Consider the following 22,541-nt stretch of genomic DNA (forward strand, 5'->3'; position numbering starts at 1 on the left):
AGGCTCAAGGTTGACTTCCATCCTTCCAAGGTCAGAAAAGGAGGACCCAGATTGTTGGGGGGCAAGAGGCTGACTCTGTAAACCACTTAGAGGGGGCTGTAAAGCACCATGAAGCAGGATATAAGTAAGTGTTGCTGCTAGTGCTATTGTGCCCAGAGAGAGAAATATCTGCCTCTACCTAGGATCGAACTCACAGCCTCCTGATTGCGAGGCGAGAGCTCCACCTCTAGGTTGCTGGAACCAAACAGAATAGAGAAATTTAAAACAATCTCGGGGGGGGGGGGGGGGGGGGGCTTGCGTTCCAAGGCAAAGCTAGGTTGAATTCCAATTCCACAGTTTAATAACACCAAGCAGGAAAACAAGAACATTCACAAATTTCTACAGCACCAAGGAGTTTTTTAGACAAAGCAGAGAAAGAGAGAGTTGTACTGGAGGGAGGCTGGGACACAAGGAGACACTTGGCGGTGGAGAGGTGGGGGGTTAAGATAATATGCTAAGCCAGGGAAGTAATATTTAAATATGCAAGGAGAGAACTGCAGCCAAGGAAGGGGGGAGGGAGGGGAATTAAACCAATTTTATCTGCAGGATTTTGAAACTGATCAAAAAGAGAACTGAACTGGGTTTCCTTCCCTAACTTTTTATTCACCTGATTTCTTTTTTATTTCCACCGGATGGATGGATGGATAGATAGAATCAGTCAAGAATCTGCATTAAAGGGGCAGTCCTCCATTTCCCCCTAATTCGGATACCAGCTGCACGATCTGGAACTGAAAGCTTTTGGCAATAATTATAGGTTGCAGGGTCCCTAAAGCGATGGGAGTGGGAGGGGAGAGCTTGCATGGAGTCAGACTGTCAGGAAAACAGTAAGTCAGGAGCTGCTCTCTTGGTCTCTGTTGAAACGCCTCTTCTAGAGGAGGAGGAGGAGGAGGAGGAGGAGGAGGAGGAGGAGGAGGAGGAGGAGGAGGAGGAGGAGGAGGAGGAGGAGGAGGAGGAAGCTGCAGCATTTATGCAGCCTCATCAACATTCACAACCTTCTTTTGTCACACACAGCCCATCCAACCTCTTTTACTTACACTCTTGTTTGAAGGTGAAATATTCTGTGAGATGCCTGCACTCGTGGTTCCCTCGGATCAGGAAAAGGGTTTTGGGGAAGTTTATCTTTAAACTCCATAAATACAGCACACACTGCAAAAGAGAGACATGGAAGGAAGCAGGTGAAATATATATATATATATATATTTTTCTGGGAACTTGACTTTGAAACTTTTGGAAGATTCGTAGACAAAGCTGGTTCCCCCAAAAATACCCCAATCAAACGTAACGGGACTTAAGAGCAGGAATACTGGGAAGCGTTTCACACCACATCAGTTTAATCATCGAGTCCAGCAGTAAACAATGACTCACTGGGGTCCTGGGAGAAAGGGATAAGTTTCCATCACTTCTTATTTAACTAAGAAATCAAAGATTGAACCTGGAATCTTTGGCGTAAGTATTGTGATTCTGCTAAAGAGGTTCAAACTGAGTGCCCAAGGCAACAGTCTTGATACAAGAAACTCATTGCTTTGGTCTACATCAGGGGTCATCAGCCTTTTGGACTCACTAATCCGATCTGCCTAATGCAGGGGTGTCCAAACTTGGGAACTTTAAGACTTGTGGACTTCAATTCCCAGAATTCCCCAGCCAGCCATGCTGGCTGGGGAATTCTGGGAGTTGAAGTCCACAAGTCTTAAAGTTCCCAAGTTTGGACACCCCTGGCCTAATGACTGGGTGGGTGGGTGTGGCTAGATGGTCACGTGACTGGGTGGGCGCTGCCAACTTGATGTCATTCACATTGAGGGGCGCCTCGCCAGCCTCTACTTGCCCCTCCCCTCCCAGCCACTCCTTGCCTGCCCACCCAGACTCCTTAGGGCCCCAACAGGAAGCAGTTGCTGGAGCTAAGCAGTCACCACGAGAAAGAGTTGGCAAAACAGCTCAGTTCAAATTGGATCTGACCGAGAAGGAGGCTCAGCATCTCACTGAGGACTAGGAGCATAGGCTTTCCAAGCAGGGAGAAGACCTGCGGGCATGCAAGGCCAGGGACCGGCGCCTGGAGGCTCAGCGGGCTGAGATGGTCAGCCACTCGCAGGCCATGATGCAGTCCCACTGGAACGAGGCCCTCTGGCTGTTCGCCACCAGCGTCGCTTCCCTCCAGCCTTCGCCCAAAGCCCCCCACCAGGAGGCTGAAGCAGACCCCAAGTCGGAATTTCTGCCCCACTCCGACCTGCACAAAAAGACCTCAAAGCGGGAGACTCTCTGCAACAACACAAGTGTTCATTGCACGTGAGGACCACTGATTTAGTGCAATATAAAAAATGCAAATAATTTTTCTGCGGACCACCAAAATTTTCTGACGGACCATCAGTGGTCACTGTTGGTGACTGCTGGTCTAAAGTACCTTTAGGTAGGTAAAGCAATGAAGCACAGGTGTGAAAAACAGGACAGATTACCCAATGCAAGGGGTCCTGTACCCTAGGGGTCTCCAACTTTGGCAATTTTAAGACTTGGGGACTTCAACTCCCAGAATTCCTCAGCCAGCTTCTGGGAGTTGAAGTCCACAAGTCTTAAAGTTGCCAAGGTTGGAGAGCCCTGCTCTACCCCATCTTGTCCACAAATGACTGTTGTTTTGTGCTAATTATATTTCTTCAAATTGGCCACTCTTTGTATTTTTTTAAGAGCCCACAAAAGGAGACCTTTGAACTGTTCAATAAAACATTTAGATTTATTTTGCATAACCTGCATCCAGCATTAGTCTCAAAATGTCACATGGAATTGGAACAGGAAAAGGTATGTCAGTTACGTGCTAAATACATTATATAAAGGTAAAAATTCCCCTCGCACAAGCAGTATGTGCTAGTCGTTCCCAACTCTAGGGGGCGGTGCTCATCTCCGTTTTAAAGCCAAAGAGCCAGTGCTGTCCGAAGACGTCTCCGTGGTCATGTGGCCGGCATGACTAAATGCTGAAGGCGCATGGAACGCTGTTACTTTCCCACCAAAGATGGTCCCTATTTTTCTACATGCATTTTCACATGCTTTCAAACTGCTAGGTTGGCAGAAGCTGGGACAAGTAATGGGAGCTCACTCCATTACACGACACTAGGGATTCGAACTACCGAACTGCCGGCCTTTCTGATCAACGAGCTCAGTGTCTTAGTCACTGAGCCACTGCATCCCTGGTAGATATATATTAGGGACAATATTTCCCAATGGTGACTCAATTCACTTAATTATGTTGGTGAATCTTTACAGGTAGTCCTCAATTTACAATAGTTCATTTAGTGATTGTTCAAAGTTACAACCATTGTGCACACTCATGCCCGTTGATTGGCATCCCCAATCATGTGATCCAAATTCACATGCTCCGCCACTGACTCATATTTATGACCGTTGTAGTGCTTGGGGCCATGTGATCCCCTCTTATGACCTTCTGACAAGCAAACTCAATGGGGAAATTAGATTCGCTTAACAAGCAAATTACTAACCTAACAACTGCAGGGATTCACTTAGCAAGTGTTGCAAGAAAGGTTGTAAATGGGTCAAAATTCACTTAACAAATGTTTCACTTAGCAACAGAAATTTTGGGTTCAAGTGTGGTCATAAGGTCTACCTGTATTGTTAATTTGTTTGTTCCAATGAATGAACGAATGTATATAAATGTATGTACCTAAAGGCAAAGGGAATACATAAAATAAAAATAACCAACGAAAGAGCCCGAACCATGGGAAATATGGGTTATTGGTCAGTGACTACCAACATTTGAAAAAAATACACCACCGTATTAAAACCAAGTAGACGAGATAAAATACGAATACAACAAAGATAAAACAAATGAAAATGTAATACATTGTACATTACTATAAATACCGGTGCCACTCTAGATCTAAAATATTGCAATCCGTGAAGTAAAATAAATATCACATAAAACAAAACAGCTTAGGATGTACTAAACTTAAAGTGATAAATGAAATAAAAGTGGGGTTTTCGGTGATCAGTTATGCCTTATTTTCATTGTGGCCATATAGATTTGACTACTGAACAAGTGATAAAGGATGGTGAATCTTCCAGAATAGAGTTCACATAGAAATCGTCTTTCTGAAAATTTACATATTATGGGCAGAATTTAAAGAGGCCTGCTATGCCCAGAGAATTCACAATGTCATCTACATAAATATAAGCGAAATACCACTCACGCAGCATCATGAAATCTCCAGAACCGTAAAGCCTACAAACTTGAAATTTGGCACTTATGTTCCTCTTGGCTTCTAGGTGCTCGTTAAGAAAGGATTTTTTGAAATGACCATCAGATCATTAGTATTTCTTATATTATTATTAACACGCTCTGATGCTAAGGAGTTAGATGTTCTACTCCCTCTCCCCACCCAAAAAGAATTCTGTCCCAACTGCCACTTGGGTGTGGGCGTGGCCAGTGCGTGACTCATCCAGCCTGCCGGCTGGCAGTTTAGACATTGTACTCCCCCTCCCCACCTGAAAAACACTCTGATGGTAAGGAGTTAGACTGAGGGGGAGAAGGGGCTAAGATAGGAGAGGCCTCTGTGGGGCAAGCCTGAGGGAGAGAAGAGGACAGGGAGCAAGCCTGAGGGAGAGAAGGAGAGAGGAGAGGAGCCCAATCACATAGTTTCGTAGCAGAGCACGGGTATCCAGCTAGTAATACCATATATGTGGAATGGTTTCAATTTCCTTATCACCACATGGGTAGGTATGCTCAGTTCATGCAATTTTGGAGCTTCTATCTTGCAGCTGTGTGGATGGTCAGATATTATACCTGGGCTTTGGAAAAAAATCTATTCTCAGCTTGGGGAAAGTCAGATACCTTGCTAGTTCTCAAGCGTCCTTATGAACCTTTGGGTGAGCAAATGTTTGGTTCAATCCTATCAAAAATGGTAAGGAAGTCCATATAATGCCAGCTTCTGCTCTATTGGCTATTTCAAGGGGGAGGGAAAAGGCGAAGAGGTTTAAGAACCTTAAACCTACGTTAGAACAACAAATGTATTGAATCCCATGTGTTCTTTGAGGTTGTTTTCTTGCAGACATATTTATGCACTGATGATATTACCCAGTTGGGTAATGAAATGCAAGAAAACGCCCAACCTCAGAGAGCACCAAGGACTCCAAAATTGTACCCCGAGCTACAAATATTCTCTTTGATTGGTTTAAAAAAAATGATATGCCCTACACTGTTTAGACCAATTAGATATAGGTAACTTTATATATTCAGAGCAATCCATACTTCTGATAGCATTGATTGCAGTATCAAAAAGAAAGTTAACTGCAAAAACAAAGGGGAGAAGGACACTAGTGTTATAAAGGCACACTTTGAATTCATTAACACAATTACATAGACGTAGCACCTATCTCTTCATTTCTTGTATTCAATCTTTCTAAGGAGTTCAATGCTAAGATAAGTCACACAAGCTAAGCTAATATGTTCAACATATACTGGCTGGCATACAAAGGCTAAAACTTGAATTCGTTAGCCATGGTAATCTTTAAAACATGGTTTACAAATCATAAGCAACCGAATATTGCTTAGCTCCATGTCTGTGCCATGTTTGTGTTGAAGTTCACCTGAGTGCTTCATGCTAGGTTACAAGACTCTAAATTTTAGTCTCCCTGGTCCAGCTGATGATTTCCTCTCTCGTCCTCCACGCAAGTCACTGGCCTCTGCTCTAACAATGTTAACACTGGCCTTGCCTCCCCAAAGCTTTTGAGCCTGTTTCCTGCACCAAGATACAATTATAAAAATTACCTCCTCTATTTGGTTAAAAGAACATTAACAGAAACGGATCTGGCGGATCTCCCTAACCCTCCCCCACCTCAATTGAAGAAACTAATGCTTTTAATTCCTTGGTTTCTTCCCGTTCTTGAAAAATGAAAGTGGCAGCTGGAAAAGCCAAACACGAAATCAGTTCCTGGACATTGAGGAGCGAGATTCTTCTCTTCAACGTCCAAATGGCAACTTGCTGTTGTGAGCTTTGACAAAACTCATAAATATTTGAGCTACGTTCCTTTATCTTTGCCAATTCACTTTCTCTGTTCCAAATCCAATGTCTGGCTTCCCTCTCCTGTGTGTGTGTGTGTGTGTGTGTGTGTGTGTGTGTGTGTGTGTGTGTGTGTTGTATTATAATTTTAGTTATAGTTTTTTTCTTTACCATCCATATAGGTGCTTGGTGGACAAAGAATTGTCTGGGTCAATATATTTTACACACAATAATAATAGCAATGTTGTTTAGCTATACATAAACATAATCATAATCTTTCAACTTATAACATTTGATTCTATTCTATTCTATATTAGCATACATAATGCTATTTTCCCAATTTCTAACTTCTACCTCTTTTTTCTAACTTTTAGTAGAATAGCCACCCTATTCGGAAGTATTCTACATCTATCCATCTCTTTCCATTTTTAGAATTTCAACCCTTATTGGCTTTTTGGTAAGTCTTTCATGCTTTTCCCTCAAGATCTTGTAACTCCTTACATCAGATTTATTTGATCTTAGTATTTCATCTGCTGTTCTGACCTAGGCTTCCCAAAAGCACAAAGCCAACTCCTCATCCTGATAAAACCCCTTTTATTTAAGTTAAAGGGAATTCCTCTCCAGCAAAGTCCCGGCCAACAGTCTTTCATGAGATTTCACAGCTACAGACCTTTATCAGGCTTGGAGAGCTGCCAGGCCGATATCTTCCAAACGCCACGCTGTAGCAGGCAATACTTGTCAAGAAGTCAGGAACAGATCTTCACCCTAATGAATTGAACTAATTGTCTCCTGCAAACTCCCCTCCCCTTTCGCTCCTCTTTATTCCCTATGGGAGGGGCCATTCACCATCCATCTGTGCCTTTACTTCCGAGTCGACCCTTGTTCCTTAGCTGTTCCCTTCTCCTGGCAGCTCTGCCCATGTGCATACTAGGAACAGGCTCCAACTGTTCTTCTGCCCCCGATATATGACTCTGAAGACCGATGATAACTGTCGGACGGCCCTGGCCCCCTCTCTGCCTCCAACACAGAGCCTTCATCAGAGCCTTTCCTAGACTCCAGGACTGGCCCATGTTCCTCCCCAACCTCCTCACTGTTTTAGTCTGCCACTAGTTCCGCTGTCGGGCCACAACACTTATCTCTCATTGCTGGTTCTCTAGAGTCGCCATCCTGGCTCCCCTCTTCTTGTAACTCTCCTTGTTGTCCACTCCCAAAACAGACAAGCGTCGAAGACAGAAAACATCATTTTACTGGGAGGAACCGGGAATGTCTCTGCTCATGTACCTTAGCAAAGCTTCTCAATTTCGTTTGATCAAATGGCATTTGCAGCCGCCCACACATGTACGGCCCCCCGTTTTTTGAAGGACGAATACCTGGCTTTGTAGAAAAGGAACAAAGGTGTCACGGGTCCCTTCCCACCATAGATTGAGAGAAAGGGGCTCCATGCTGCCCCATACAAAAGATGCTAATTCCAAGCAACGCCCAGATTTTGCGAATGCCAGGTTTTTACAGCAGGTCCCCTGTAATATTTTGGATGGGTTTCCTGGTAGCACATTGCATATCATTTTTTTTTCTGAGCAGAACTTCCAACAATCATCTCAGCAGCATTTATGCCACCTTCCTCCTCATCTCTTCAGATCAGCACAATTTCCTCCGCCTTTCCCAACGGTTTCTTTTCAAATACGTCCACGCTCAATGAAGTAGTGCAAGAGGCAGACGAGATGTGGGATCTCCAACAGGGCACCTTTGTGAAAACCTACATTTTTCTTAAAAGTTAAGAATTCCAGCTTTTTTCCCGTCTCCCCCACACAAAAAATCCAGATATCACAATTAATGCCACCACTGAAAGTTCTGCCTAGAGGAGAATTTGAAGCAAACTTTCAGCATTCTTTTTCAAGAACCGCCATGGGAGAATTTTAAAAGAAAGGCATGACTCATGCAGAGACTGACATGGGATTTTTGTCTCAAGTAAAATTAAAAATTAATTTGGTACTTCCTCCAGTAAACCATTTAAGTCATTTTAACAATGCAAAAAAGAGCTTTGTAAAAAAAAAATACCGACTGTTCTCAGGAGGCTTTTCAATATATGCTTTTTAGTACACAGCATGTTTGAAAGTAAGCAAAGGGGCAGACTCAACCCATCTTCTTTGAAGATGGATCTGCCCCCCTCCCCCCCCCCAAAAAAAAAAATCAGTGCAATCACTTGCTGGGCTTTCAAGGGAAATCCTCTTCTTCAGTCAAGTAAATTTTAAAAAATGAGAAAGATTTCCATCCTAAAGGAATGTTCGTGGATTGCATTCAAACATTATGAAATGTGATGTTTCAACTATGTTACAACAGGAACCTATCAAAATATTAAAATCTATGCAGTCAAGTAAGATGACTACGCATTCAACTGGACTTTTTCAGAACTGAAAAAAGCTTCTTGGATGAGGAACCTGTTCACGGAAAAAACCAAGAAACTCTAGTGTTTTTTGAAAAGCACCTTTGGGACAACCTGGATGATTGAGAATTTCATAGACAATCAAGCAAGACACACATTTTGAATAATTAAATAAATAAGGCAATTGTGAGTCTTTTCAGATTTGTCTCCACTACCTTTTTAATAAACTCTGAGGTCATCCTGACTCCTTCAGTAATTTTAACTGACTTATCTGCCAGAGTTCATAATGAGACAATCTGTGAATATTAGCATGTTACATAGATTTTAAAAAATCCTTTGGAAAGCTAATGACAATGAAGATATGAAGTAATAGATAACTTTTTCCTTTTAGGATTGATGGCACGGATCACTATTTGGAATTCAGACAGAATTCCTGAACCTATAAAGATTAGAATCAGGAAAAACTGTGGTTTTTCCCTATGAGCTTTATGGGTGTGAGAATTGGACTCTGAAGAAGGAATAAGAGAATGGATGCTTTTGAACTCTCAAAAATATACCTTGGATAGCCAAGAAAGCAACCAGATGATTCACAAATTAATCCAGATTATTATACTTTGGGGGAAAAAAGGAAAGAAAGAGGACAACAAGCAGCAAGGTGGAGAGACCCAATTAGAATAGCAACAGGGAAGACAGATTAACAGAGTTGGAAGGGACCTTATAGATCATCTAGTCGAACCCCCCACCCCCCTGCTCAAGCAGGGGACCCTACACAATTTTGGACAAATGGCAGTCCAATCCTTTCTTGAGTCTCAAGTGATGAAGCCCCCGCAATTTCCGAAAGCAACTTCTGTTCTGCTGGTTGATTGTTCTCATTGTCAGAAAGTTCCTCCTTATTTCTAGGTTGAATCTCTCCTTGTTCAATTTCCATCCATTATTCCTTACAGAAACACAGTGGTACTTCGGTACTCGACTGCTTCAAAACTCAACAAATTTGGTATGCATTGTCCCAGGGCCTTTGTTTGTTACTCAATGCCCTGCTACAGGAAGACGGGGGACGGCTGGGGGGAATGGACAGGAAGTCGCCCATGCTGAGAAGGACACTGACATAGGAAAAGGGACCGACAGAAAGTTCTTCCTGGCCGAAACAAAGAGTTACATGGTAAGTCATGTGTTTTGTTTGGGACTTGTCCTTTTTAGTACCCGTTGCATCTCCCAGAAACAATGAATACTGAGTATCGAGGTACCACTGTAATATACTTTATAGAGAAGAGCAATTTCATCTACTAAGAGCAATTTCATCTACTAAGAGCAATTTCATCTACTATGTGCCACCTGTGAACCTATGGCACGTGTGCCACAGGTGGCACATAGAGCCATTTGTCAGGGCACGCGAGACGCTGCCCTGTCAACTGGCCAGCGTGCATGTGCGCGCTGGCCAGCTGAGTTCAGCCTTTTTTAAAGCCATTTTTCGCCCTCCCCAGGATCCAGAGGCTTTATAAGAGCCTGGAGAGGGCAAAAAGAGCCCCCCTGCCCCCCCGGAGGCTTTATGAGCAAAAAAACCAGCCAGTTTTTCACAAAAACGGGCCCTTTTTTTGCCAAAAAAAGGGCATGCATAGGCTTTAGGCGGCTTGTAGAGTGCTCCTGGGAGCTAGGGACAAAAACGAGCAAAAAACAGCCTGTTTTTCACTCGTTTTTGTCCTCCCGGGCCCTCCCAGGAGCAGTTTACAAGCCTCCCAAACCCTCTGCACGTCCATTTTTGTGAAGGGGGCAGGGTTTCCAGAGGCCAAAAATGCTGTATTCAGTGTATAAGAAGCAACTAGATTTTCACCCTCTTTTTGGGGGGGAAAAGGTGAGTCTTATGGTCCAAAAAATACGGTGATCTGTGTAAAAAAAAACACAAAACCAAAGCTGTTGGGGTCCATTTATCTATCCCTGGTATTTGAAAAACCAATTGCCTAGCTGTAGCTGCAAAAGGAGAGAAGGAAGAAATGCTTTCATTTGGAATGAGACTGTTTTGCTGAGCCCCTGATGTCTTGCACTGCAATCAAAGGACTTTGTCACTATTTTTCTTACTGGCTTACATTTGAGAGGATTAATTAAAAGGGAAGTCTTGAAGTACGTCAAGATCGAGGAGTCCCAGAAGCAGAGTACAAGAAGAAAAAGAAAACCAGTGTTTAATTCAGACTTTAAAGTGCAAACCCACAAAGGCTCAGTTGAATTGTTCACCTCTATACTGAAGTAGCCTCTGTCCACGTAGTCTCCCAGGAAGAGGTAGCGTGTGTTATTGGGTGATCCACCGACTTCAAACAATTTCATCAGGTCAAAGTACTGCCCATGAATGTCACCACACACTAGGGGAGGAATAATAGCAAAAACAAATTTACACACTGAGTAGGGGGGGGAGGGAAATTACAAAACCAGCTGGGAACATAGCTTTGCTCTAAATTCTTGAATTCCACCCAAGTCCTACACTTTTGTTTTCATGGTATGGAAACACTTCCTCTCCAGAGGTGGGCTGCACTTACGTTCACAAGTGGTTCAATGGTTGTGAGCGTGCACGCTAGCTTCACTTGCACGCACCCCTTTGGGAGTGAAACAGAGCTTCAAAGAAGCAGGTAATCAACTCAGGCAGATCCGATTAGTAACGCAGGGGTGGTGCAAAACTCAGCTGGAACGAGCCAGAAAGGTAGTTATAAATGGATAGCTTAGCACAAGGGTGTGTAGGCGGGCCCAGACAGCAATCAAAGCTAAGGGTTCACCCGAATCCGCACAACCACGCAGCAGCCCATAACTGTTCCTCTCTCCCAAAGATGCCACGTTTTCTAATATCAAATACACTTCATCATAACGAGGCACATCAGAAAACCTTTCAATTTTAGGAGTCAGCTAGATCAGAGTTCTCCAACCTTCCCAGATTGGCAGCCCAGAGCTGGGGGGGGGTGTGATTTTGTGGGAGGGGGAAGTGCATATGTGCGTGTGTATATGTGCACAAAGGCCTGTGACGTTTGTGGTAAAACGAGCGTGAATGGGGCCGTGAGCACCCGTGATGAGGCTTGCACGAGTAGGGCCACGAGTGCGCGCATACTGGCTGGCCCCTCACGCAGCCCAGTGGTGATTAGCCCGCAGTCCAGTAGTGGGCTGCAGACCACAGGTTGGGGACCCCTGAGCTAGAGGACTCAGGAGCTGCCTTCTAACCTGTGATTGGAGCTTCCACTTCAATCATTGTCTTCTCGTGTTTCAAGATGGCAGCTCCATCATTGATTATCTTCAGTGCTGCGTCCTCTTCCAGGCGCCCTTCTTTCACCAAATGGTTTCTTAAGATCTCTAACCGGGGCTTCCCATCGTCAAAAACCTCTTTCAGGGTTAGCCGCTGAGTTGGGGGGAAAGGAACAGCTGGAAAGAGAAACAAATAAAGAACATTAACAGAGATTATTAGAACAAGAGTAATACTTCTAAAATAATAATTCCTCCACTAAATTGGGACAAGTGGAAATTAAGATGAATTTAGAAACTAATCCCTCTCCCCCCCCAAAAAAGCACATACTAGTTTTTAGTGAATTTATGGTTTTTAGTAGGGAACCGGTCACTATTTTCTCAAGTGTAAACAACACAAGGATTAGCAGAGGTCTTGAAAGGAGAACTGTGAAAATCAACAGAGCTCTTTGCCCTTCCACATTGAAATGGTTCCGATTAGAACACCCATAATTCAGGTCTCAAAATATATATGGACGGATATACAAAAATTGGGTAACACAATCATTTGGCAATGATGTTATCGAGAGATAGAAGCAAGTGAAGATTCCAGAGATATTCCTTTTTAACACAAAACTTGTTCTAATTTTAACAAGTGAAGACACTTTAATTCTGTAATTAAAAAGAAATGCCTACTTTTTTAAAAAAAATTAAATGTGCTTAGAGAAAAGTTGAGTATTTGATTGGAGAAATCCAATTAAAAACTCTTAACATCAATTGTATTTTTATTTTGTTTTAATTTTTGGTTTTATAATATGGATCAAAACTTTTTATTTTGCAGAGTTTACATTTCTCTTTGCTCAATGATCAAACATTTTATGACTCTTCCAGAATGTCTACAACATCTTTAACATTGCATTTTAGAATGCAGTATTGTAGGCAAACTCTGCCCACAACTAGGAATTCGATCCTAACCAACTCAAGGTTGACTCAGCCTTCATATATTTATTTTACTTTGATTATATCAAAGGGTCTGAATAATTTTGCAGAAACCTTCCCCAGGTGTGGGGAGGGAATGGGGATTTTGCAGTATCCTTTCCCTGCCACGCCCACCAAGCCACACCACACCCACCAAGCCATGCCTTGGCCACAGAACCAGTAGTAAAAAAAAACTGAATCCCACCACTGATCCCCCCTTTATAAAATACTCAACCTTTCATCTTTTCTCAATAAGTATGGAAATCAAGAATCATTCCTTTTTCTTGCATGTTATGATTTGAAGACATGAAACCCTTATAGCAAGATTGAGAAAAATGTTTTATATATTCCTTAAAAATCTTTGGAAATTTATTAATAAGACAAAATAAAATATCTCACCCTGATAATGCACACTTTTTTACAATGAATAAAACTCTAACTCATGCTCCTTCTCTATATAATCTTCAAATAACTGATTGACTAAATAACTATTAGTTTAAATAATTTGTTTGCTATTATAACACTATTTTGGCTATCCTTTTCCTAAAAATAGATGACATTTGGATTAGACTGTACTTTAAAAATACAGATAGATTTGGTGACCCCTGATTTAGGCTAACAAATATATTATTTTATTGTGGAATTTAAATGTTATGCGAAGGACTACCACTGTTTCCCTTGCTAAGGTATTTTGATGACCAGGGAAATTTATGGCATGTAGCAGCTAATAATAATTAAAAAAAGGACAGTGCTGTGGGATTGTCTTATGCCTAAGAATATTTACCCATGTAGTAGGGCTGTATTACTTATCCTTCTCATCTTTCCTATTACCTTATCCTATTGCTATCTTATGATTATATCACTTGGTTGTTTGTACATACACTGAGAGCTTACGCACCAGAGACAAATTCCTTGTGTGTCCAATAAAGAATATTCTATTCTGTTTTGTTCAAAAAACATTTAACCTGTTATATTACATTTAGTTCGGGTTTTTCTTATCTACAAGAAAACTATCTGGAAAAAATACAAGCAAGAACAGCTTGGGGGGAACTAACTGAACTGAAAATAAGTTCAGAGGAAAAAGCGTTTTCAGTTGTATTGTGTATGCTGTGTTACATTTCTGTATGTACGTAACCAAACTAGTACAAAGTGTAAAAGGGGGGGGGGAGTAGAAAATTAAAAAAAACTGTGCATAACATAAAGTTATCATAGAAGTACTAAATCCCAAAAGATTTATTTCAATAAAAAGGAATAGAAAAAGAATCAAGACAAACCAAAGGAAATATCTTTACACAATAGATAGCTACATCAGGAATCTGTTTCCTTGTGATGTCACATTATCCAAACAGGAAGGCTTTAAACAAGATAAGAAAAATGAACAAAGAACAATCAATCGCTACGAATGACTATATAATATTAGACTAGCCCAAACAACAATGGCTAAAGCAGTGATGGCGAACTTTTTCGGGATCAAGAGCCCAAACCAGAACGTGTGTGCATGTGTGTGTATGTGCGTGTGCCAGAACACCAAAAGATCAGCTGGCTGGTACATGTATGCATGGTTTTTTCGGACCATTTTCTGGGCCATTTTCAAACCCTTTTCTGGGCTGTTTCAGGCTGATTTGGGGGGGATTTGCAACCTGAAATTGGCCCCCAAAAGGCCCCAGAAGCCCTCCAAAAACCAGGCCGTTTTCAAGCTGTTTTCTGGCGCTCTGATGTCCACGAAGACTAGCTGGTCAGAAACCAGAAGAGCATCTGGCAATGGCACGCATGCCCACAGAGTGGGCTCGGCGTGTCGCCTCTGGCACCCATGCCATAGGTTTGCCATCACGGAGCTAAGGAATTTGCTCTTCTATCCTATTTATGTGCTTCTTAAAAGATCTGGCTGGCCAATACAGGTAGTCCTCAAATTACAACCGTTCATTTAGTGACCGATGTTACAAGAGCCCTGAAAAATGGACTTTAGAATTTTTCACTTATGAGCACGGCAGCATCTCCCTGGCCACGTGATCAAAATTCAGACGCTTGGCAACAGACTCCTGTTTATGACGTCTGCAGTGCCCTGGGGCCACATGATCAGCTTCTGCAACTTTCTGACAAGCAAAGTCAATGGGGAAGCCAGATTCACTTAACACCTGTGCTTTTAATTAACAACTGCAGTGATTCACTTAACAGTGGTGGCAAAAAGGTCGTAAACTGGGGCAAAGTTCACTGAGCAAAGGTCTTGCTTAGCAACAGAAATTTTGGGCTCAATTGTGGTCGTTGAGGACTACCCGCAGTGACAAATGTTGACAGGTTTTGCTCTGAGCAGCAGACTTTGCCTACGTCATATTCTTAGGATGAATTTTTGTAATGTAGGCTGCAGTTATATCGAAACTTGTGTAGATGTCAAACTCCTGTTAAGTTTCCCTTGTGGCTCACTGGTGACGAAATCTGCAGGGGCACTTTTTCACATAAAATATATGGATTTGTCAAATATTTGCACAATGTGCAACAAGCAGCTCTCTTTTTTTTTTGAAAACCATTCTTAAATATTCAAGAGAAGCAACTACAGTTGCCTACATGAACAGATGGCTGATATTGGGAAAAAGTTTTTTTTTTAAATTTTTTTTTGCAAATCATTACATAGAACCGTGATGGCGAACCTATGGCATGTGTGCCTGAAGTGGTACACGGAGCCATGTTGCCTGGCACGCATGGTGTCGCCCGTTTCTCTTCCGGGTTCCTGGCGTGCATGCGTGTGCGATGATCAACTGGCCTTCGTGCGTGCAGTGTCGGAAACTGGAAGAGCTGGTCTTCCTTTTTCAAATGTGAGCATGCACGCTGGAGAGCTGATCATCGTGCGTGCCTGCATGCCAGTAACGTGAAGTCTAGCTGGCCGCTGTGCATGCGCCCACCGGAAATGCATTTTCTGGAGCGCACATGCCCCCTGGGCAGCTCTTCTTCCGGGTTGCATCCCAGACGAGCATGCATATGCTTCCTTTTTGTCATACAACCCAATAAGAATTGTATTCTGAGCCCGATTCCTCTGATTGACATTCCAGCTTACATTTTGCCATTTGCCAGAACTTTAGAAAGCCTAGAGCTCCAACAATTGAAAGATGGAAAACCTAAAATAACAGAATAACAGAGTTGGAAGGGACCTTGGAGGTCTTCTAGTCCAACTGCCTGATTCAGACTTCTGTCTTCCTTTATAATGCTTTATAATCCCCTACCTTGCTTTACAATGATTAGTCTGTAAAACAGAGAGAAACCATTATTAACAGGCCAGATTTATGCTCTCAAACAGCACTTTTTTCACATTGATCAACAGTTTGGCTTCTTGAAAGTACTTGATTAGCTACCATGGGCAAGGAAAACAATTTTTGCTGATTCAGATTGATCCTCTTTCCCCTGAGGCAATTTCCCTCCTATTTCAATAATTTAAGAGGAAATGCTCTACGGAAGATTTGGAACAGCAATGAAAGTTAAACAGTGACTTGGCTATTTGGTGAGAGAATGGCGCAGAAGCCATGCTTCCTTTGGTGGATCAGAGGAATACCAGCAAGTCAGTAGTCACGATGTTGATGATACAAGACTAGAACTGATAGGAAAAATATATTGTTGTTGTTAGTTGCAAAGTTGTGTCTGACCCATCATGACCCCATGGACAACGCTCCTCCAGGCCTTCCTGTCATCTACTATCCTCTGGAGTCCATTTTTGGCTTGTTTGTTCATCAAACATTTCAAAGTTAGGCCTCTGGATGAACAAGAAAGTGTTTTTGTGCCATTGTTCTCTTTCTGCAACTAACAAAATCACTGCATTTTAGTTAAAGTTTACACCTCAATTTACTTATTTTGTCATTACATACATTGGATCATTTGTTTATATATTAAACACTGTCTATAAAAAGGGTGGCTCAGCGGCTAAGACACTGAACTTGTCGATCAGTAAGGTCGGCAGTTTGAATCTCTAGTGCCACATAACGGAGTGAGTTCCCATTACTTCTCCCAGCTTCTGCCAACCTAGCAGTTCGAAAGCAAGTAAAAATGCAAATAGAAAAATGGGACCACCTTTGGTGGGAAGGTAACAGCATTCCGTGCTCCTTCGGCATTTAGTCATGCCGGCCACATGAACACAGAGAGGTCTTCGGACAGTGCTGGCTCTTCGGCTTTGAAACAGAGATGAGCACTGCCCCCTAGTCAGGAATGACTAGCACATATGTGCGAAAGGAACCTTTACCTTTATAAAAGATGTTATAAGTATAAAGGACAAAGGAATGCGCAGACTCAAAAATAAAACTCCACTGAATTTGATAGAAATGATTCCCAGTAAATGAGGATTATAGCCTAGTTGTTCAGAGTTGCAGATATAGAAAAAGAACCTGCGATAATATGCTTTGTGAACAGCAGGTGCATCAAATAATAATTGTCATAATAGAGATAGAGATAGAGATATAGAGAGATAGATAGATAGATAGATAGATAGATAGAGAGAGAGAGAAGCTAATGCAGAACTTGAAACCATGCTAAGTTCTTTACTAGTGCCAGACTGAACAAAAGAATAAGTTGAACCCAGTCTGACCCTTCACATTTAAGCAGATCAGATTCAAACTTGTATTTAATTTGCTGCTGTATTTATAGCCAGACTCCCCTATCCTAAGCATAATCTTTACCTTATGAAACAACTGCTAATGCCTGAGATATACATATACTTAAACTGCATATACTTTTAAAAAATGATTTGGAAGAAGCACTTCAGGCCTAACTCAAAAGCTGCAACTTCTCTTTAAGGAGACAGTTCAAACTAGCCAGTTTTGTTTTACACGTGGAAAAAAAAAGTTGCTTTAATAAATTGCAGATGGGTGCTATGAATGAAATCCAAAGCAGTTCTTCCAAATCTTTTTTTGAAGCCCACAACAGCCCTGGCGCCTAATAAGGAGCTCTACTATCTTTTGGGGAAAGTGAAAAATGAATTAAGGTTTTGCCTAATTTATGCACTGTGCTAAATTCTTACCTGAAAATCTACGTTCTTATTTTCCCGAGAACAGTGTTTTCTTTTGCAGTCATTCCCAAATTAAAAATAAAACTAAAAACACAAAAAAACCAGGAAAATTGTCCACCAACCATGTTAGTGTGCATAAAAATATGCACCCGTAGTGAATATATTATCCTTCAATTAATATTATACAGCTTCAGGCAAGCACAGGATGTACATCACCCAAAAAGTGAGATTTGAATCCAATATTAGTAGATCCAGTATATCCTAGCCCTTTGATGGTGAACCTATGGCACGGGTGCCACAGGTGGCACGCGAAGCCATTTCTTAGGACACGCAAGGTGTTGCCCTGTCAGCTACAGTGCGCATGCGCGCGCCGGCCAGCTGATTTTGGCCTTCATTTTTGGCCATTTTTTTGCCCTCCAGAGGCTTTCCTGAAGCCTCCGGAGGGCGAAAAACAACCCAACACATAAACCAGAAGTCGAGGAATGGACTTCCAGTTTGCACATTGGGTCATTTTTCTCCGGAGGCTTCAGGACAGGGTCTAGGACTAGAAAGGACAATTAATTAGGCAAGAAAAATGAAATGCACAGGTACAGTGTAGGTGGTACCTTGCTCAATAGGAGTAACTGTGAGAGGGATCTTGGAGTCCTAGTGGACAACCATTTAAATATGAGCCAGCAGTGTGCAGCAGCTGCCAAAAAAGCCAACACAGTTCTAGGCTGCATTAACAGAGGGATAGAATCAAGATCACGTGAAGGGTTAATACCACTTTATAATGCCTTGGTAAGGCCACACATGGAATCCGGCATTCAGTTTTGGTCGCCACGATGTCAAAAATATGTGGAGACTCTAGAAAGAGTGCAGAGAAGAGCAACCAAGATGATTAGGGGACTGGAGGCTAAAACATATGAAGAACGGTTGCAGGAACTGGGTATGTCTAGTTTCATGATAAGAAGGATATGGGGAGACATAATAGCAGTCTTCCAATATCTCAGGGGTTGCCACAAAGAAGAGGGAGTCACAAGTATTCTCCAAGGCACCTGAGGGCAGGACAAGAAGCAATGGGTGGAAACTAATCAAGGAGAGGAGGAACTTAGAACTGAGGAGAAATTTTATGACAGTTAGAACAATGAATCAGTGGAACAGCTTGCCTCCAGAAGTTGTGAATGCCCCAACCCTAGAAGTCTTTAAGAAGATGTTGGATAGCCATTTGTCTGAAACAATGTAGGCAGGGCGAGCGTGTGGGGGGGTCGCGTACGCATTGCAGGGGGGGGGGCACATAGGAGGAGCATTGCATTATGGGTGTGGGGACGCGAGTGCATATGACAGAGTGGGAGCACGCGATTTCGGCACCCGAGGAAAAAATGTTTAGCCATCACCGTCCTAGCCTGTGGTACGTATCTTGATATATGGAGGAAAGTCCATGTGTGCTTTCCTAGAAAGAAAATAAATTTAAAAAGATCTTCAAAAGAAAAACAAATTTAAAAAGCAACCAGAAAAACAAAAATTAGAATCATAATCTAAGGAGCAAAAAGCAGACTTCTCATAGCAGGATAAACGTCTAAATGGCATAAAAAGAACCTCTAATACAGACCATTTGAACATAGGAAAACAGGGTTGGAAAGGACCTTGGAGCAGAGGTGGTATTCAGCAGGTTCTGACCAGTTCTGGAGAACTGGTAGCAGAAATTTTGAGTAGTTCAGAGAACTGGCAAATACCACCTCTGATTGGCCGGCGGTGCCTCTGCCAGTGAAAATGGAGCTCAGGAGGGCTGGTTGCAGGAGGCTGACACAGCTGAAAATGGAGCTTGCGAGGGCCGCGGGCAGCCGTCCCAACTCCGTTTTCACTGGAAACGGTTGCAGGGAGTCCTTGGAGCTCGGGAGCCCATTTTCATTGGCAGAGCGCTCGGGCCACCACAGGCGCCCCGACACGAGTGATGTCCAACTGGCCACGCCCACCCCCAGATCAACACACAACCCTAATGCGGCAATCAATGAAATAGAGTTTGACACCCCTGCCCTACATCATTCCAGACAAACGGTTCTCCAATCTCATCTTGGAAACCTGCAGTGATGGGATCACCCACAACTTCCAGAAGCAAGCTGTTCCATTGATTAATGGCCTTAATGTCGGGAATTTTTTGCCATATGCCATAATATTTATACTGTTCCTTACTCTTCATCGGTGTGGAGGATCTGTCTTTTACTATCGGCTGTTGCTCTTCTGTTATAATCTGCTTAGTTTGCTCTGAGCTCACAATACTGTATTGTGATCATTCTTAAAGGTGTGCAACTATCTAGTAGAGCAGTTTATGAGGGAAGAATAAGAAAATAAGGAAAATAGGCTTGCATTCAGTGTCCAGAAATTCTACAGATTAAACATGTTATAGAGGTCAAATTACAGCAACTTTTTATCCATGTATGGTCTTTCAACAAGCACATGCCTCCTATTTTCCATCATTTGAATTCAAATTGTTTCCCACTATGTTCTACAACAAAACTGAACAAGTATAATCAAACAGCTGTCTTTTAAAACTCTTTAAAACCAAAGTTATTCTCTTTAAAATCTAGAAAAGTAGGACTGATGTCTTGATCCATAATAAAAACGTGTGCTTCCCTATTTTCCATCAAGAAGTCATTGGATGACATAATTAACCAGAAGATCCCATCCAGCACTTATAAAATTGTGCTGAGTAACATGTGACTTGGAACAGAAATGCTTTCTCATCTGCCGGGCTAGTGAGTTAGTCTGCCCTGCTGGTACAGCAGCCTGTGAAACTATCCACAGCATTTGAAGGGAAACAGGTTTTTCTCTCAGGTACAGCCTCTCTTCAGTCTACTAAAGTGCGCCTTCCTTTTCCACTAACCACAACATATTTCCCTCTTTGCCTTATTTCCTATATTTTTCCAAATTCTATTTTGAACTTTGGGACAAGGCCTTCTTTAAAAGGCAAGAAAAACAAAATGCACAGATACAGTATAGGTGGTACCTTGCTCAACAGTAGTAACTGTGAAAGGGGTCTTGGTGTCCTAGTGGACAACCATTTAAATAGGAGCCAGCCGTGTGCAGCAGCTGCCAAAAAAGCCAACACAGTTCTTGGCTGCATCAACAGAGGGATAGAATCAAGATCACGTGAAGGGTTAATACCACTTTACAAAGCCTTGGTGAGGCCACACTTGGAATCCTGCATTCAGTTTTGGTCATCACGATATAGAAAAGATGTGGAGATTCTAGAAAGAGTGCAGAGAAGAGCAACAAAGATCATTAGGGGACTGGAGACTAAAACATATGAGGAACGGTTGCAGGAACTGGGTATGTTTAGCTTAAGAGAAAGAAGGACTAGGGATGACATGATAGTAGTGTTCCAATATCTCAGGGGTTGCCACAAAGAAGAGGGAGTCAAGCTATTCTCCATAGTGAGGGGGAGGAGTATCCAGACTGGGTTAACCTTATCCTCTCACTGATTGGACTGAGTCAGATAAGCTCTTTGGGAACGCCCACTGGTCACCAGGTACAACCCAGTTATCAACTCAGTCTACTCACTGGACGGTTGACCATTCTGGATCTCCAGCAAATTTCTACAATTTAAAGGAAAAAAGACTTGGACCCGCGAATTTTGCCTCCCAGCACCGCGCTTTAGCCTCCCATCTACAGGAAGGACTGCCACAAGCCCTCTGGGGCGGCACGCTGCCCTGGCCACTGAGTGAGACCGAAGTCACTCAGTGAGGACCTTTGCCGGGTAAGCAGGGAAGAGGGCACAAGCCTCCTGGAGGCAAGCCTTGCCGCAGAGGTTCTTCAAGCGCAGGAGTGCTCCGCCACTCCCCCCAGGGTCGAGCGGCGAACCACGGCTTTTCCAAGCGCCGCAGAGCGCCTGCGCTGCCTCCACATGGCCAGATGATCGCAGGGAAGCTGAAGAGGAAATCCCTGGCCACAACGACATCGGACAGAGGCAGGAATCCAGCGGCAAGGACGTGCAACAGCTCTGGAAAGCCCCAGCGGCTAGGTGAGCACTTTTAAAAGTCGCGCCCTTTCTTCTAAGCCACGCAGCGCCATTTTGAAGCCGGGAGGACCCACGTGGTCCAAGATGGCGGCGCCCAGCAGCTCCGAGGAAGCAGGAAGCCAGGCAGCTGCTAATCCAGCCAGCAGCCCCACCGGAGGGGCAGAAGAGCATTCAACCAGGTCAGTGGCCTTCCCAGAGACTGCCCATAGAAGGGGGGGAGGAAAGGCTAAGTCTAAACAGAAGCACTTCTCCCCCAGGGTAGATCCAAGGGAGGGGGAGGCAGAAACCTCCCAAGCGTCCCTCCAAGTACGAGAGGCGAAGGCATCAGACCTTGGAAAGGCTCTGCAAGAAGGCAAGTGGCCACAAGAGCACCCCAGGCATGGGCACAGAGGGGCAAGCTCCAGGGAGCCACAGAGGAGAACCCAGCAATGCAGGCTAAGATCCCCATAGGCACCTCTGGCCTTTGGGGCCCTGCGCAGGGGGGGGCGATCCCTCCCCTTTCTGCAGTGGGAGCAGCCCTGCCCACAGGATCTCCAGGCCTGGGCATTCCTCCAGCACAAGGAGGCATGGGACAGTCCCCTCCCATAGGGGCACCCAATTTCCAGGAGATGATGATGATGAGGGCCTTTCAGCAATGCATGGCAGCGGCCTTCCAACAGCCACAGCCACAGGGGCCTCCTCCTTCCCCTCCCAGGGCTTCTGACTACCTGGATGTCCAGGAAGAAAACTTTGCCAGCTCCTCAGCCTCATCCCAGGAGGACAGCGACCTGGAAAGTGAGGAGGGAGAGATCAGGGAGAGCAAGCTATCAGATGATGAAGGCATGCCGCCTCCCAAGCCTACATTCACCGGATTGTTCCAGCCTTTACTGTTCAAATCTCTGCTTTTCAAGCCAAGACAGCAGCCAAGCTGGGCAGCAAAGCTGCAGAGACTCCACCTCCACGCCAGGGCTTCTCCACGGAGAACATTTTTGATGA

The 22,541-nt window shown here is 43.5% G+C and overlaps 1 protein-coding gene across 3 annotated transcripts in view; it reads right to left on the reverse strand.

Moving 5' to 3' along the window:
- Positions 1-22,541, reverse strand: part of PPP3CC (protein phosphatase 3 catalytic subunit gamma) — an 82,531-nt gene that overhangs the window by 27,165 nt on the left and 32,825 nt on the right. For all 3 annotated transcript variants that reach the window (XM_081960786.1, XM_081960788.1, XM_081960787.1), the window contains exons 2-4: positions 11,611-11,808; positions 10,642-10,766; positions 1,074-1,185 (exon numbers count right to left, since the gene is read on the reverse strand). In XM_081960786.1, the coding sequence (XP_081816912.1) occupies positions 1,074-1,185; positions 10,642-10,766; positions 11,611-11,808 (435 nt within the window). The remainder of the gene's footprint in view (positions 1-1,073; positions 1,186-10,641; positions 10,767-11,610; positions 11,809-22,541) is intronic.

The sequence above is a fragment of the Natrix helvetica genome (genome assembly GCF_964273705.1).
Source record: "Natrix helvetica genome assembly, chromosome: 8".
Taxonomy (NCBI): domain Eukaryota; kingdom Metazoa; phylum Chordata; class Lepidosauria; order Squamata; family Natricidae; genus Natrix; species Natrix helvetica.